The sequence below is a fragment of the Lactuca serriola genome, chromosome 6 (assembly GCF_051521515.1).
Source record: "Lactuca serriola cultivar US96UC23 chromosome 6, Lser_US96UC23_V15, whole genome shotgun sequence".
NCBI lineage: Eukaryota > Viridiplantae > Streptophyta > Magnoliopsida > Asterales > Asteraceae > Lactuca > Lactuca serriola.
The window spans coordinates 153,467,967-153,481,962 of NC_136413.1; the positions used below are offsets into that span (position 1 = coordinate 153,467,967).

The 13,996-nt window shown below is 32.5% G+C and overlaps 1 protein-coding gene across 1 annotated transcript; it reads left to right on the forward strand.

Moving 5' to 3' along the window:
• Positions 1 to 1,724: 1,724 nt before the first annotated feature.
• LOC145057111 (ACT domain-containing protein ACR8-like) lies at positions 1,725 to 4,790 on the forward strand. Its single transcript, XM_079004885.1, has 7 exons — positions 1,725 to 2,043; positions 2,458 to 2,503; positions 2,605 to 2,719; positions 2,889 to 2,956; positions 3,074 to 3,637; positions 3,774 to 3,878; positions 4,185 to 4,790. Exons 1-7 carry the CDS (start codon positions 1,973 to 1,975, stop codon positions 4,536 to 4,538), a joined length of 1,323 nt encoding a protein of 440 aa, XP_078861011.1. The 5' UTR covers positions 1,725 to 1,972; the 3' UTR covers positions 4,539 to 4,790.
• Positions 4,791 to 13,996: the final 9,206 nt, after the last annotated feature.

Here is a 13,996-nt window from a genome sequence, read left to right on the forward strand (position 1 = left end):
AATACTTAAATAATACATTCTTATCATTTCAAAATGAGTTACAAAGGTTAACCTAGACTATTACATCAATATTAATGCTTAGCCTAGAAACACGGGCGTTACAACTGTAGCTTAGTTAGGATGCTCAGTTGAATGAATAGATGTGCCTGTAATAAGTAGTTTCAGGACCTTTTATATTTACGCTGTAATTGTTTGCTTGTATATGAATGATGACATCCTCAAAGTTTTAATAAAATGAAATAACTTTTGTTATCTAAAAAATGTTTTATTTAACTGGGAATTTTCGCATCTCAATTTATTAAAAGCATAAAGAAAATGTTTTATTTTGTTCTGAAAAATAGGGGATGTCACACTATTTCTATCATCGATTCCAAATGCACAAACCTTTGTTTATGCGATTGTCCAAGACGTGACAAGAGTGTGTTCATTTTTTTGAACAACAACCAGATTCTAGAGGTACCCTTTTACTCCTTTATAAAAATATATAGCCTCACGTTTTATGTTAGATTATGCCACCCCATCTGACGGATTGGATGAGAATCTCATGATGTCATTGCGTGTAGTGCGAGAAAGTCTTCATCAATTTTGCATAAATGTCATTGGGTTGTACTGTCCATGATATTTATGTAAACCAACTTAAAATCATATCTATCGATTGTGCACTCATAATGCAAATGTACATGGATTTCGTGACTTATTAGGAAGCTTGGATTGCCTCCACTAAGAATGGGGAAATTGTCCTAATGCACACCACATCAATACTCGAAAGGGAATTACTACTACCCACCGATCATAATTGAAGCGGTGACCTCACATGATTTATGGATATGACATTCCTTTTTTGGTGTGCTTGCTAAATGACATCAATGTTCTTAACATGTCACTAATATTTAATGAGATATATAACATAACTACATCGGATTCTACATTCGAGTTGCGCTTAACATTATAAATATATGAGTATTATCTCGTGGATGATATATATGAGCAGTTTGTGTTTGTTAAAGCATTGTCATGTCCAAATGAAAATGGAATGATGAAATATAAGAGAACCCAAGAAAGTGCGAGGAAGGATGTGGAACAAACTTTTAGAGCCCTTAAAACGGTACACCCAACTCTGTTTTATATGGAGGACAAACTTGCGGAGTTCATGTACACGTGTATCATATTACACAATGTGATTCTAGGAGATGAAAGACATATGATGCGTGTATGACGAAAGCGGAATCGTGTCAGAGACGCAACCACTAGAGATTCTCGCGAATATACATGGAAAGAAGAGCGGGGAACATAATGCTGAAATCCATCATGATTTTCGTCGCGACTTGACATATCATATTTGGAAGGTTAACCATATTAGTCTTAAGTGAAACTCAGATTTGGAAGACCAATTTTGGACAAAGACCTCCTCTAAATTATTAGTTAATAATTTATTATGCTTTTTAAGCTTTTAATTTTATCACTAAGCTTTTAGTTTATGTTATGTATTTCTTATTTCAGTTGATATAAATTTTAGTGTTTTTTTTTTTTTAATCTAAATTTGTTAAAAAATTGTATGACAAACCATACCTATCCTCCATTGACAAGAAATAAAATAACAGTAGCAAAAAATGAGTCATTTTCCACACCGGTTCGGCTTAATGTTTTTTTTTTTCTTTTTTTGTAATATTTTCCACGTACTTCATTTTTTCCACAAATAAATATAGTGGTAGGCGGCAATATACCGAAAAGCGTGCTTCAGTGCTTTTGTATTTTTAGAGAAAGAGAGAGAGATACAGAAAGAGAACTCCATCTTTCATGGCGATATAGTCTGTTTAGTGAAGAAATCCTTCTATTTTGGGCCATATTTGATCGTTGAAATCGTCTATACTACTAAAAATAGTTCAAATCAGGAGTTGTTATAAGAACTTCCTCTGTTTTTTTTTTGTATATAGAAGACGACGAAGAAGAAAAAAAGCATAAGAAAGAGAAAATGATGCAGATGGATCGGAGACAGTGTTTAGATGAGTATGAAAAGCTTCTCGTTCGAATGAACACTCCAAGGTTAGTTTCTGTTTCTGGTTTATTTAGGGTTTTGGACGTAACTTCAACGGCGATCACAAGTTTTTTTTTTTACCTGTATGTTGATCATCGCAGTAGTTTTTAATTTTGATTGAATTAAGTGTTTCTAATCACCAATAAGGTTTAAGTTCTGTAGTTCTTGATTTTCATTTCATTTCGTAATCACTTGCAATTCTCTGCTCTGATTGATTAGAAAAGTTGTTACTAATTTGAGATGGAATAATTTGGAATTTCTCAACTTTTTTTTGACTAATTTCTTCGCTAAATTAGGTCTAATCTTCCTTCCAGAATCCAATTTTGACTTGTCTACGACTTCTTTTTCCTGTTTTTCTGCCTAATTTCCGATTCCTGTCGAAAGTATGACTTTTTGCTTACTTCTCTTTCCCTCAATCGCAGGGTATTAACCGACAATGCTAGCTGTCTAAACGCAACTCGCGTCATGGTAATCTTCATCATAAATTGACTAACTCATTCCCCCATTAAAACATGTTTTCAATTCCAAATTTAAACTGAAATCATTCCAAAAACATCTCCAAATTTCAGATCGATAGTGCAAGGAAAGATGAAATCTTGCTTGAAGCAGTTCAAGTTCTCACAGATCTTAACCTTTCTATTAAAAAAGGTTACGTTTCTTCAGATGGAAGGTGGAACATGGATGGTGAGTTAACTAACTTAACTTTAACTTTCTTCTTCTTCATAGATTCCTTCCTTTTTGCTTAAAGTTTTACAAACTCCACCTTTTGATTAACCCCTTAATAATTATGTCTACAAATCAACGATTGTTTAACTTTTCACTGATTCAAGATCTTGAATCTTACTTTCTGTAGTCTTCCATGTGACTGATTTGGATGGAAACAAATTAACAGACGACAACATCATCAATTGCATCGAACAGGTAAAGTTAATTACTTTACTCTTAAAACTTAACTATATTTATAGCTTAAACAACTTAAGTAAAAGGGCATTTTTGACTTTTTAACTTTTTAACTTTTTGTCATGTAACATGTTACAGTCTCTTGAAACGATTCACAACACAAGATCAAAACCCATTGATGGAATGACTGTACTAGAGTTAACAGGAACAGACAGAGTTGGTCTTCTATCAGAAGTTTTTGCAGTTTTATCCGATCTTAAATGTGATGTGGTGGAATCAAAAGTGTGGACCCACAATGGAAGAATCGCATCTCTTATTTATCTAAAAGACACTGATTCAGGGTACCAAATTGAGGATTCAGACAAAATAGACACAATTAAGGGTCGATTAAGGAACGTTCTTAAAGGTGATAATGATATTAGAAGTGCGAAAACTTCGGTTTCAATGGCGATTACACACACGGAGAGAAGACTTCATCAAATGATGTTTGCAGATCGTGATTACGCGAGAAAATCGGATTTGAAAATGGAGAATTCGCCTTTGGTTTCGGTTCAAAGTTGTTTGGATAAAGGTTATTCGGTTTTGAATATTCAATCAAAAGATCGACCGAAGCTTTTGTTTGATGTTGTTTGCACTTTGACGGATATGAAATATGTTGTGTTTCATGCCACCATCAACACTACTGAAAAAGGAGCTCATTTGGTACTTTATTTATACTTTTTTTATCTGGTTCTGGATAAAGTGTTGTCTGGATAAATGATTTTTGAAAAAGTTAAAAAAAAAAAAAAAATCCGATTCGATATTTCTTTTGTTTAAAATTGCTCAAATTGTATTTTAGGAGTTTTTCATAAAACACATGGATGGAACCCCAATTAGTTCGGAAGCCGAAAAGGAACGCGTAATTTTATGCTTGTCAGCCGCCATCGAAAGAAGAGCGTCTGAGGTACCATTGCATAGGATTGGACTGTATTGGACAAACTTTCTATTATTATTTTCAATGAAAAGATAATAAGGACATTCACGTCTTTTCACAAATAAGGACACACCTCCTACTTTTTTGGGTAGGATAGACATCTTTTGTCCTATCAACCACCTTTTTGGGTAGGACAGAATGCTACAACTTTTGTCCCATCAGCATAAATCTCAAATCTCAGTCTTAGTCTTAGTCCACTTGATGTCAAATACAGTATAAGATTAACACTGTTATGTTTTGTTTGTTTCGGATTGAAACTGACGTATGATATTTCAGGGTGTAAGGCTTGAGCTACGAAAGGCAGATAAACCGGGATTATTAGCGGAAGTAATGCGAATATTTAGAGAAAACGCGTTAAATGTAATTCGAGCGGAAATATCAACGACAATGGGAACTGCTTTAAACATGTTTTACGTAACAGACGCAATCGGGAACCGAGTCGACTCAGAAGTAATCGACTCGGTTCGACAACGGATTGGGATGGTTAATTTAAGAGTAAAAGAACCATCCCATCAAAAAATAGAAATTCAAGAACAAAATACTAGTCTCGGTGGGGCAGTTTTGGTGTCTCTTGGGAGTTTATTAAGAAGGAATCTTTATAATTTCGGGTTGATTAAATCATATTCTTGAAATTTTTGAAAGAGTGTGGTTTGTTTGTTTTGATTATTATCTGTACATAGAAAGGTGTTAAAGTGTGTTGTAGTTAGCATATGAAATGGGCTGTTGGTCTATATGACATGTAAATAGGATGATGTATTGATTTCCATATAGGTAGCTTAGTTTTTAAATAGATGGATTGCGAGGGTGTTGTAACTTGTAAGGATAGGTGTTTGTTATGAAAATTTAAGTATGATAATATTGTCTTTGGATTATACTTACTTAGAGGTGTAGTGAATTGATATTTTTATAAAGTTTGTGTAAAAAACTAGATTATCTAATATTTTTTATAAATTGAGCAAACTGCAAGACGATAAGTTTGCATAAAATTTTGATTTCGACATTATGTTTTTCTTCCTAATCAAGTCACTAAATTTATAATTTTGTTACAAATTTAATTTATCGAATATTTCATGTTTCATTTTGCTCATTAGACAAAAAAATGATATGACTTACATATATGATTCTAGTTGACAAACATTTATATTAAATTGAAGCCTTATATAGATTTGTACTTATTATTATTATTATTATTATTACTATTATTATTATTATTATTTTCTTCTCTCAAAGCATCACGATTTTGTATAAGGGCTTTCCAAGGCCATTCAAGTGGTTGTGTAAGCAATGCCATAAAAGTTTCCTTAAGAAGAAGTTATCGTGGACAATATTCCTTATCTTGCTTATACTATTTTGGGATGAACCATTTGAGCGACCTCTGGAAGGTATTTCACAAAATCAATGATACTTTGAGGGAAAAAAGAAAAAGAAAAGTAAGAGAAAATGAGTACAAATCTACATAAGAATCCAATTTAACCATCATGTTTGCCAATTATAATCATGTGGAAGCCATATTAGTTTTTTGCATAGTTAGCAAGTAAGAAAATGACACCGAAAACAAACCAATCAATTGATTAAATTTGCAAAACGAAATTATAAACTTATTCACTTAATTGAAAAAAAATACAATATCAAAAACAAATATTTATATGATTTTAACGTCTTTTAAACAAATTTTCCTTTTTAACGCTCTTTGTTATGCTATTAATACTAGATTATGACCCGCGTTAAACGTGAGAGAACGTATAAAAAATACATATAAAGTCATAAAAAACAACACAATAATTAAAAAAAAAGAAGATAAAATAACAAAAACAAACTTCGCGTTATTGATTATATTGAAAAGTTGAAAAAATAAAATGAAATGTCTCGATAACTGATATAGTTGAATGACCTCTTTATAGACAACATTTTTTTGAAGATATAGCAATGTGGTTCTGCGGTGAACATCACACCAATTAGTGTGCGGCGGTGCACTTTTTATCCCCACATAAGAAATCCTTGCCGCATGTTTTCTTCTTTTTTCTTCTTTTTAAAATTCTCATAATTCTTTATTAAATCGTATATATTTTACTCAAGGTTAATTTTCTAAATATAAAATAAAATATTATATTTTATTTACCTATATTTAAATATTAAAAAATAAAGAGAACCAAAAGTATGGTGAAGTAATTGATCACATACACCAGTCTTAAAAGAATCAATTTCGCATCACAAAGAAATTACAAAATCAAGTGTTTCGTTGAGAGGGATAAAAATGATAGATACCTTACAAATACAAATACAAAGAACAATGAACAATATGCCATTCAATGTATTTTAAGATAACTAATTTTCTGATTTTGATTATTAAAAATAAGATAACACATCCAAACACGTTCATAATATGATAATTTTATAGAGCAATCATATTTGTTAAGTATTTTTAAGTTTATAAAATTTGATTCAAATATCAACAAATACGAAGATAAGAACCGACTGAAAGTTAAGATTGCAATTAAGACAAAAATATTTCATTACTTTAACGGTTTCGTATTAGTTTCAATAACTTTAAAATTAAAAATTGGCTACTTTAAGCCCATATCCTTAGAAAACCCAATAAGTTGACATAAACATAAAAATTAGCTACTTTAAAGCCATAACATTAAAAAACAAAATATACTAAACCAACAAGCTGACATATAATCCAATATGTGAATTTGTAGTTTACTCTAACTAACCTGTATAAATTATCAAGCAGAAAAGTTAAATAACTAAATAAAATAAAAATCTAGTTTATATTTTATTGTAATTTTGAATGTGTTTTGTTTTTGGTTGGTTTGATAGTGGTGGTAGTGAGGTAGAAGAGTCCATCACTACCTCCATCGATCGACTTTCCTTGTAATTTATTAATTTAGGTTTGTTGTTTTCGGTTTTGGTTCTTAGCCCTTCCAATTATTGCACTAGTTATATAAATTATGCTTTTACAAGCATTTTTTTTGAAATGATTTAACTACACAAAATAACATTTTATTTTATATCTGATCTAATCCAATGTGAAAACGGACTTTTAGAAAGAAAGAAAAAAAAACAAGCATTAATCGGTAGCAATAAGTAATAAATTGATAAGTTGGTTTTTACTATTTGACAAATTTTCTTTATATATATATATATATATATATATATATATATATATATATATATATATATATATATATATATATATATATATATATAATATAATAACCTAAAATGCATACTATTAATATTTAAAAAAAAATAAAGGTTAAAGAGTAATTTAATTTTCACAATTAATAAAGACTTTCTAATAAGTTAGAACAAAACAAATCATCAAAAAAAATCTTATTAACAAAATCATACCAGTTGAAAATGTGTCATTTTTTTAAAAATCGTTGATTCAAATCTCGTGGTGGACAAATATGTGGATTTACAAGTAGGATTAGTAGGTATGTATGTTGTTTTTAAAAAAACAATTTTATAAAAAAAATGCTTATAAATGGTACCTTACTACCTTACCGGAATAATTTTAACAATTCAAACACTTAAAATTGACTGTTACTCGTTTCAATTTGGAATAAACAAATAAGCATTTTAAATAAACAATTCAAAATATGATGTTAACCATTTTTTTCATGAACACTAACAAGAAAACTGATTTAGGAAACCGATTTTGGGTAAAAAAGAGCACAAATAGGATGCTCGCTTTTAGATGAATCTGATTTGAAGAAAAAATTGGTTTTCTTTATTTGGTTCAGATTGAATCGACCAATTTAGATATAACCACATTTCTTTTTAGCGAAAACTGGAAAATTAAAAAAAACTGAATTTTGTTTCCTGACGGGTTCAGCCTTTATGACAAAAAAAATCTGTTTAAATCCAATCAATTTTTGGGGGAAATTCAATTCGAACAATAACCCTAAAATTTGGTATTTTTTTGGGTAAATAGCACAAAAGTCACTAAATTCATATCAAAACTCTAATTTGTCACTGTGTTATTTTTTATCTTAAATTTGACACTGTGTTTATTTAATTTATTATAATTCTGATCATTTGACCGGTTCACCCAGTTACTTGCTGATATGATATGATAACGTGTTAGTTTTGATGACGTGGCATGCTGATATGACATATTGACGTGTCAAATTTGTTATTTATTTCACAAAAGATACTAAGTTTTCATTTTTTTTCAATTTTGACATTAAGTTTATTTTTTTCTTCAATTTTGACACTTTATTTTTTTGTTCTGAATCGAACATTATTTTTTCTAATTTTGTTCAATATTGACAATCCGTATAAATGTTTTTTTTATTACATTTTAAACCATATAAATATTTTTTTTCATTTAAAAGCCATTTTTTATATAAATACAATGTTTTTTTACATTAAAAGCATATGTTATGTATAAATATGTTTAGTTATATCATGAGAACCAAAGTAACCATAAACTTCAAATAAGAATAACACAATTTTATCAATTATCGCTTATGAAATATTATTTGTTTTGTTTTTCTTGTAGATTATACATATATTTTTATTTACGATTAAATACTTATATTAGATATATATTGATGTCGTATCTAACGTTCGCTTGAAGCATTGAAGAAAAAGTGGAAAATATCGAACAAAATACAAAAATTTAATGTGAATACCAAAATAGATGTAACAATGGCCATATTTATCCTTCATAAATATTTTTTAAAAATTAAGTTGAAAAATATGATTTACTGAGTCACACCATGAGATTCAAGATGTTCCTAATAGTATTATGAATATTATATTAGATGTAAAAATTTCACAAGTGTGAACCTGATCTCTGAGCCTTGATTGACTACACGCCTCCAAACCTCCACACTCATTTAAAACTTGTGTATTTAATATAAAATACAGTTTTTATATAATCAATACATATTTATACATACATTATGGTTTGAATGTAAAAAAAACTTGTATTTATATAAAAATATGATTTTTAAATGAAAAAAATATATTTATACTGTTTAAAATATATTAAACAAATATTTATAAGGTTCAAATAGAAAATAATTGTGACATCCCCAAAATCTCGGCCAGAAAAGACCGGTTTTCATTTATGCTTTTAAAATAATTTCAGAGTATATCCTTTTGATTTGAAAGAGTTTCGGAATTTGTTCCCAAAAACAAAGTATGATAAAATAATATTTACCAAAGCATTTCATAAAAGAAATGTATTTTCATTATATAATCAAAACTCGGGATGTCATGTTCCGATACAGACCATAAAGCATAAACGATAACATTACAAGTCATTCACCAAATATATACATATACGGACTTGTAAACAAAACAACTTGATGGTTCATCCATCTTATGCCCTTGTGCCACTTCCTGTAATACAAATAAAACTGAGTGGGTCAGGCTTGGGAGCCTGGTGAGCATATAGGGTTTTCAACCCACAATAAATAATTATATTTAATTTCCACCAACCAACAATAACCCAATTACCCATTCCCGTTATTCTCACTTTACGTCCCTAAGACAACTAACATAAGGGACCTAGTCTAAGAATATTTCATCGGGGCAACAACACATGCTTCGGGGGTTTCTCAGCAATATAAGTCAAATAAGGCAACCATGAGGGGGATGGAATACAGCGAATGAACACCCAAGTTCATTAACACATACAAGTTATGAGCCTGCTAGCGTTCCACTGGACTGTCTAGAAAAGTTCGTGGTCGTCATCTAAATTCCGCTAGATGACCGGATCAAAACAACATCGAGGCCTCTCATCTATTTATTATACACCAACTATCTACCCATGTTCTACCCAACATATTAGTAGATAAAATATACATTTTTATACATAGTTTTAAAACCTGTATAGCATGCTCAATCAATATATTTTCCACATAACAGATGAGACACACACACATAAAACGTATTTCATAGAGAAATAATCAGATCTATAAGATAGAAGAAAGTGAATATACATTCACACACATAACAACAAAATATACACATAACACGTATTTTGTATAAAATACTTCATAATTATGCGTTAGAAGAAAGTAACTACACACTCACTTGATCAGAAGATGATCGGACAACACTACGGCTTGTAGAAGTAGTATCTCTCCGCAGATCTGAAAGATTTTCACAAAAATCGAACTTCTCGCGGGCAGAGCTTCGGCTCGGGAATCACGCTCTTCGGGATTCTCGGGGCTTCGGATCTTGCTTCGGGACTCGGGAATGATACCGGGGCTTCGGGGTACTTCTAGCACGCAAATCGAGGTAAAACGGGAGAGAGAAGAGAGAAAATAGCAACCCTAAACGGCCGGCCCTTCAAATCTATTTATAGGGCAAATTTGGCCCTTGCCACGTCGTGGCAACCTTTTTCCACGCCGTGGGCTTGGTCGTCACTGCATGCGTCATCCCAAGTTGCATCTGGGGGCCTTCCGGAGGTGACAGGAGATTTGCCACGTTGTGGCACTTCTTGCCACGTCGTGGTCTCTGACAGTTTTGGGGTTTCGCGCCCCGAACTTCAGAAATTCATAACTTTCGCATACGAACTCCGTTTTCGACGTTCTTTATATCGCCGCGAATGTGAGATTATGCTCTACAACTCTCGTATAGACTCCATTGGCTAATTTTGACTTTATTTTTAATATATTATAAGTATATTACTTATATATTATCTTTAGTAGGCCGGGACAGGAAAACTCCGTTCGAAATTCATAACTCCTTCATCTGAACTCCGTTTCCGTCAGTCTTTCCGTCGTTGCACTACTATCGATGAGATCTTCAATTCTCATTTAGATCACTAAGGATAGATATCTATCTACCTTAAATTCACTATTTACGTCGCGCTGGGTCGCGCTGGGTCGTGCCGGTTCTGTCGCGAAACTTCGACAGGTCATAACTTCTTCGTTACAACTCGGATTTTGGCGTTTTTTATATGCACGGAAACCTCGTTTCAACTACTACAACATTATCCATAGATATCGGCTTTATCTAACATTTCATTTTGACGCTTATTTTTATTCTTAATTAAATTAAGACACACAATTAAGCACATAACACATAATACTCAAATAATACACTTCTATTATTTCAAAACGGGTTACAAAGGTTAACCTAGACTATTATACCAACATTAATGATAAGCCCAGAAACACAGACGTTACAATAATCAACATTGAACAAAACTGGAAAAAATGATTTTTGATTTGGAACAAAAAAATAGACTATCAAAATTGAAACAAAAAATTAAACTTAATGTCAAAATCGAAAAAAATGAAAACTTACTGTCTTTTGTGAACAAAAAAAATTCAATTTTGACACATCAGCATGTCATGTCAGCATGCCACATCATCAAAACTAACACGTCATCATGCCACGCCAGCAAGTGGTGGGAATTGTAACAAATTGAAAAACACGGTATCAAATTTGAGACAAAAAAATAACAGTGTCAAATTAGAATTTTGGTGTAAACTTAGTGTATTTTGTACTATTTATCTTTTTTTTTTCCTTCTAGAATCGGTAGAAAAGATATTTCCATTAATGATTTTGATTCACCGAATTAGAAAATATTTTTGATTTTTATACCAATCATTAAAATTCTTTTTCTTCAACTAAGATAAAAATTAAAAAATCAAATCATTATGTTTTTAAACATAAATAAAATATCACTTCTAAAACATGAATCAGCGCTAGGGATGAAAGTGGGTCCAAACCCGGACCGGATGGACCCGGACCCGGAAAACCCGGAACCGGTTAACGGGATTTTATAGAACCGTAAACCGGACCGGTATATAGGAACCGGTTCCGGTTCGGTTCCGGGTATGGTTCCGGGTAAAGTGGGTCTAGAACCGGAAAACCCGGAAACATCAAAGTGGGTAGGTTGGAACCGGATAAAGTGGGTTTAGACCCGGAAAACCCAAAAAAACCGGAATTTTTTGGTAATTACTTACTACTTAGTGGGTTGAACTTTGAAAAATTTCATATTGATATCCCGACTTTGGGGGGCTGTAACTTATTGAATACGAAACCACAATTAACAAAATTAGAGTCTAAAATCATGTACAAACTCTAAAATACACTCTGGAAAAACCTGCATGTCAATCCGAATTTAAACGAATGAGATATACTTGTGTTAATATTTTCACATAATATAAAGTACAAAAACAAATAGCTGAAAAGTTGAAAATTTTCAGTTTTGATATCCCGACTTCGGAGGACTGTAAATCATTGAATGTTAAACCAAAAATGACAAAATTATAGTCTAAACTCATGTACAAACTGTAAAATAGAAGTTGGAAAAAACCACATGTCAATCCGACTTCAAACGAATTAGATATGCATGTTTTAAAACTTTCACCGAATACAAAAAAACTAAAAAACTAAAAACTTTCAGCTTTGGTATCTCAACTTTTGAGGACTGTAAGTCAATGAATATAAAACTAAAAATGACAAATTTATAGTCTAGAATCATGTACAAACTCTAAACTACATGTTGGAAAAAACCGTATGTCAATTGGAGTTGAAACAAATAAGATATGCATCTTGTAAACGTTTCACAAAAAGTGGTTCCGGCCCTAAAAGTGGTTCCGGTTCCAAAAACCGGTTCCGGATTTTAGACCCGGTTTACCCGGACCCAATGGACCCAAACCCGGATTACCCGGAACCCGGATAAAGCCAATTTTTAAACCCGGAACCGGACCCGGTTCTATATATTCCGGTTCTAACGGGTCCGGGTCCAGTTCGGTTCCGGTTCCGGTTCTAAATCTCATCCCTAATCAACGCCCATGTGAATTGTGAAATATATACGTTTGGACGTCATTTGAGCCCACGTTTTTAAGATGGAGTCGTGGAGCATATTGAAGCCTAACAATGCTATTTTAGCTTCAAAAGTTGCCTAATTTTTGCTTTTGGGCTTTAGGGTCTTTAAAATTTGAATCCATATCGAGTTTTGAACAGTCCAAAAGTGAATACTGGAGTATTATATTATCAACAATAATTAAAGGTAAATATTGACGTAAATTAAATATCCAATTATCCAAACATAATATAATGGTGTTTGCCAAGACTTTAGTCTCTTTCGATAAAAAAAACATAGTATAGATGTCTACCAACTAACGAACATTATCTTGTATAAATAAGAGATGAATTGAGAAGTAACAATCAAAAATTTGAAATAAACTATTCCATCAATCAAGATTAAATACATTAGTAATTTTCAAGTTTATAAAGGTATTAATGTAAAAATCCCTAGAAAAAAATGTAGAAACTAGTCGTTATCATTTTGAAATTTCAGACAATTTTAACTTTTCAAAAACAACCCATTTTCATAATGTTATTACAAAAATGTTTTCAATACAATTATTATCAGAGTCTTTCCAGAACCACATCATAAAACATAATCACGATGAGCGGTACGATCATGCCTTTTCCTTGCCCAAAAGCTTAGTGAGATACCCCCAAAATAGCAACCATATATATCATACACGCATAACATGCCATATCATATCAGAACATAGAACAACCATGCACTTCGGGTCTACTGTGTGACTGGTCCGCCGCACCGACCTTTAGTCCACCTGGTCCACCCTCCGAGTCTACCCATATACATCGAGTCTACAGTGTGATTGGTCCGCCCGCACCGGCCCTTCAATCCACCTAGTCCACTCTCTGAGTCTACAGTATGACTGGTCCACCCGCACTGGGCCTTCAGTCGGCTTGGTCCACTCACCGAGCCTCGGCACGTCTGGTCCGCCCTCTTGGGGCCTACAGCCTATCCGGACCGCTCGCTGGGCCTTCGGGACATCCGGTCCGCCCTGGGTATGTTAGCCTACAGCACAAAGCAGGACCCGCCTCAACCCCACCCCAGTCCAACAACCATGTGCACATAAACATTCAATCATATAACAATTCACATTCAATCAAGCCGATCTAGCAGATCACATAACATAACATCCTCGTAACCAGGATACCGACCTTAACTAGGTCTCTAACATAATACCATCCTAACTACCAGGATGCAAACATAGCAAAGCAATAACATAAAAATGATACCCGGATCTCAATCCGATAAAAGGGCCGGCCTTGGTGCCTTAGAC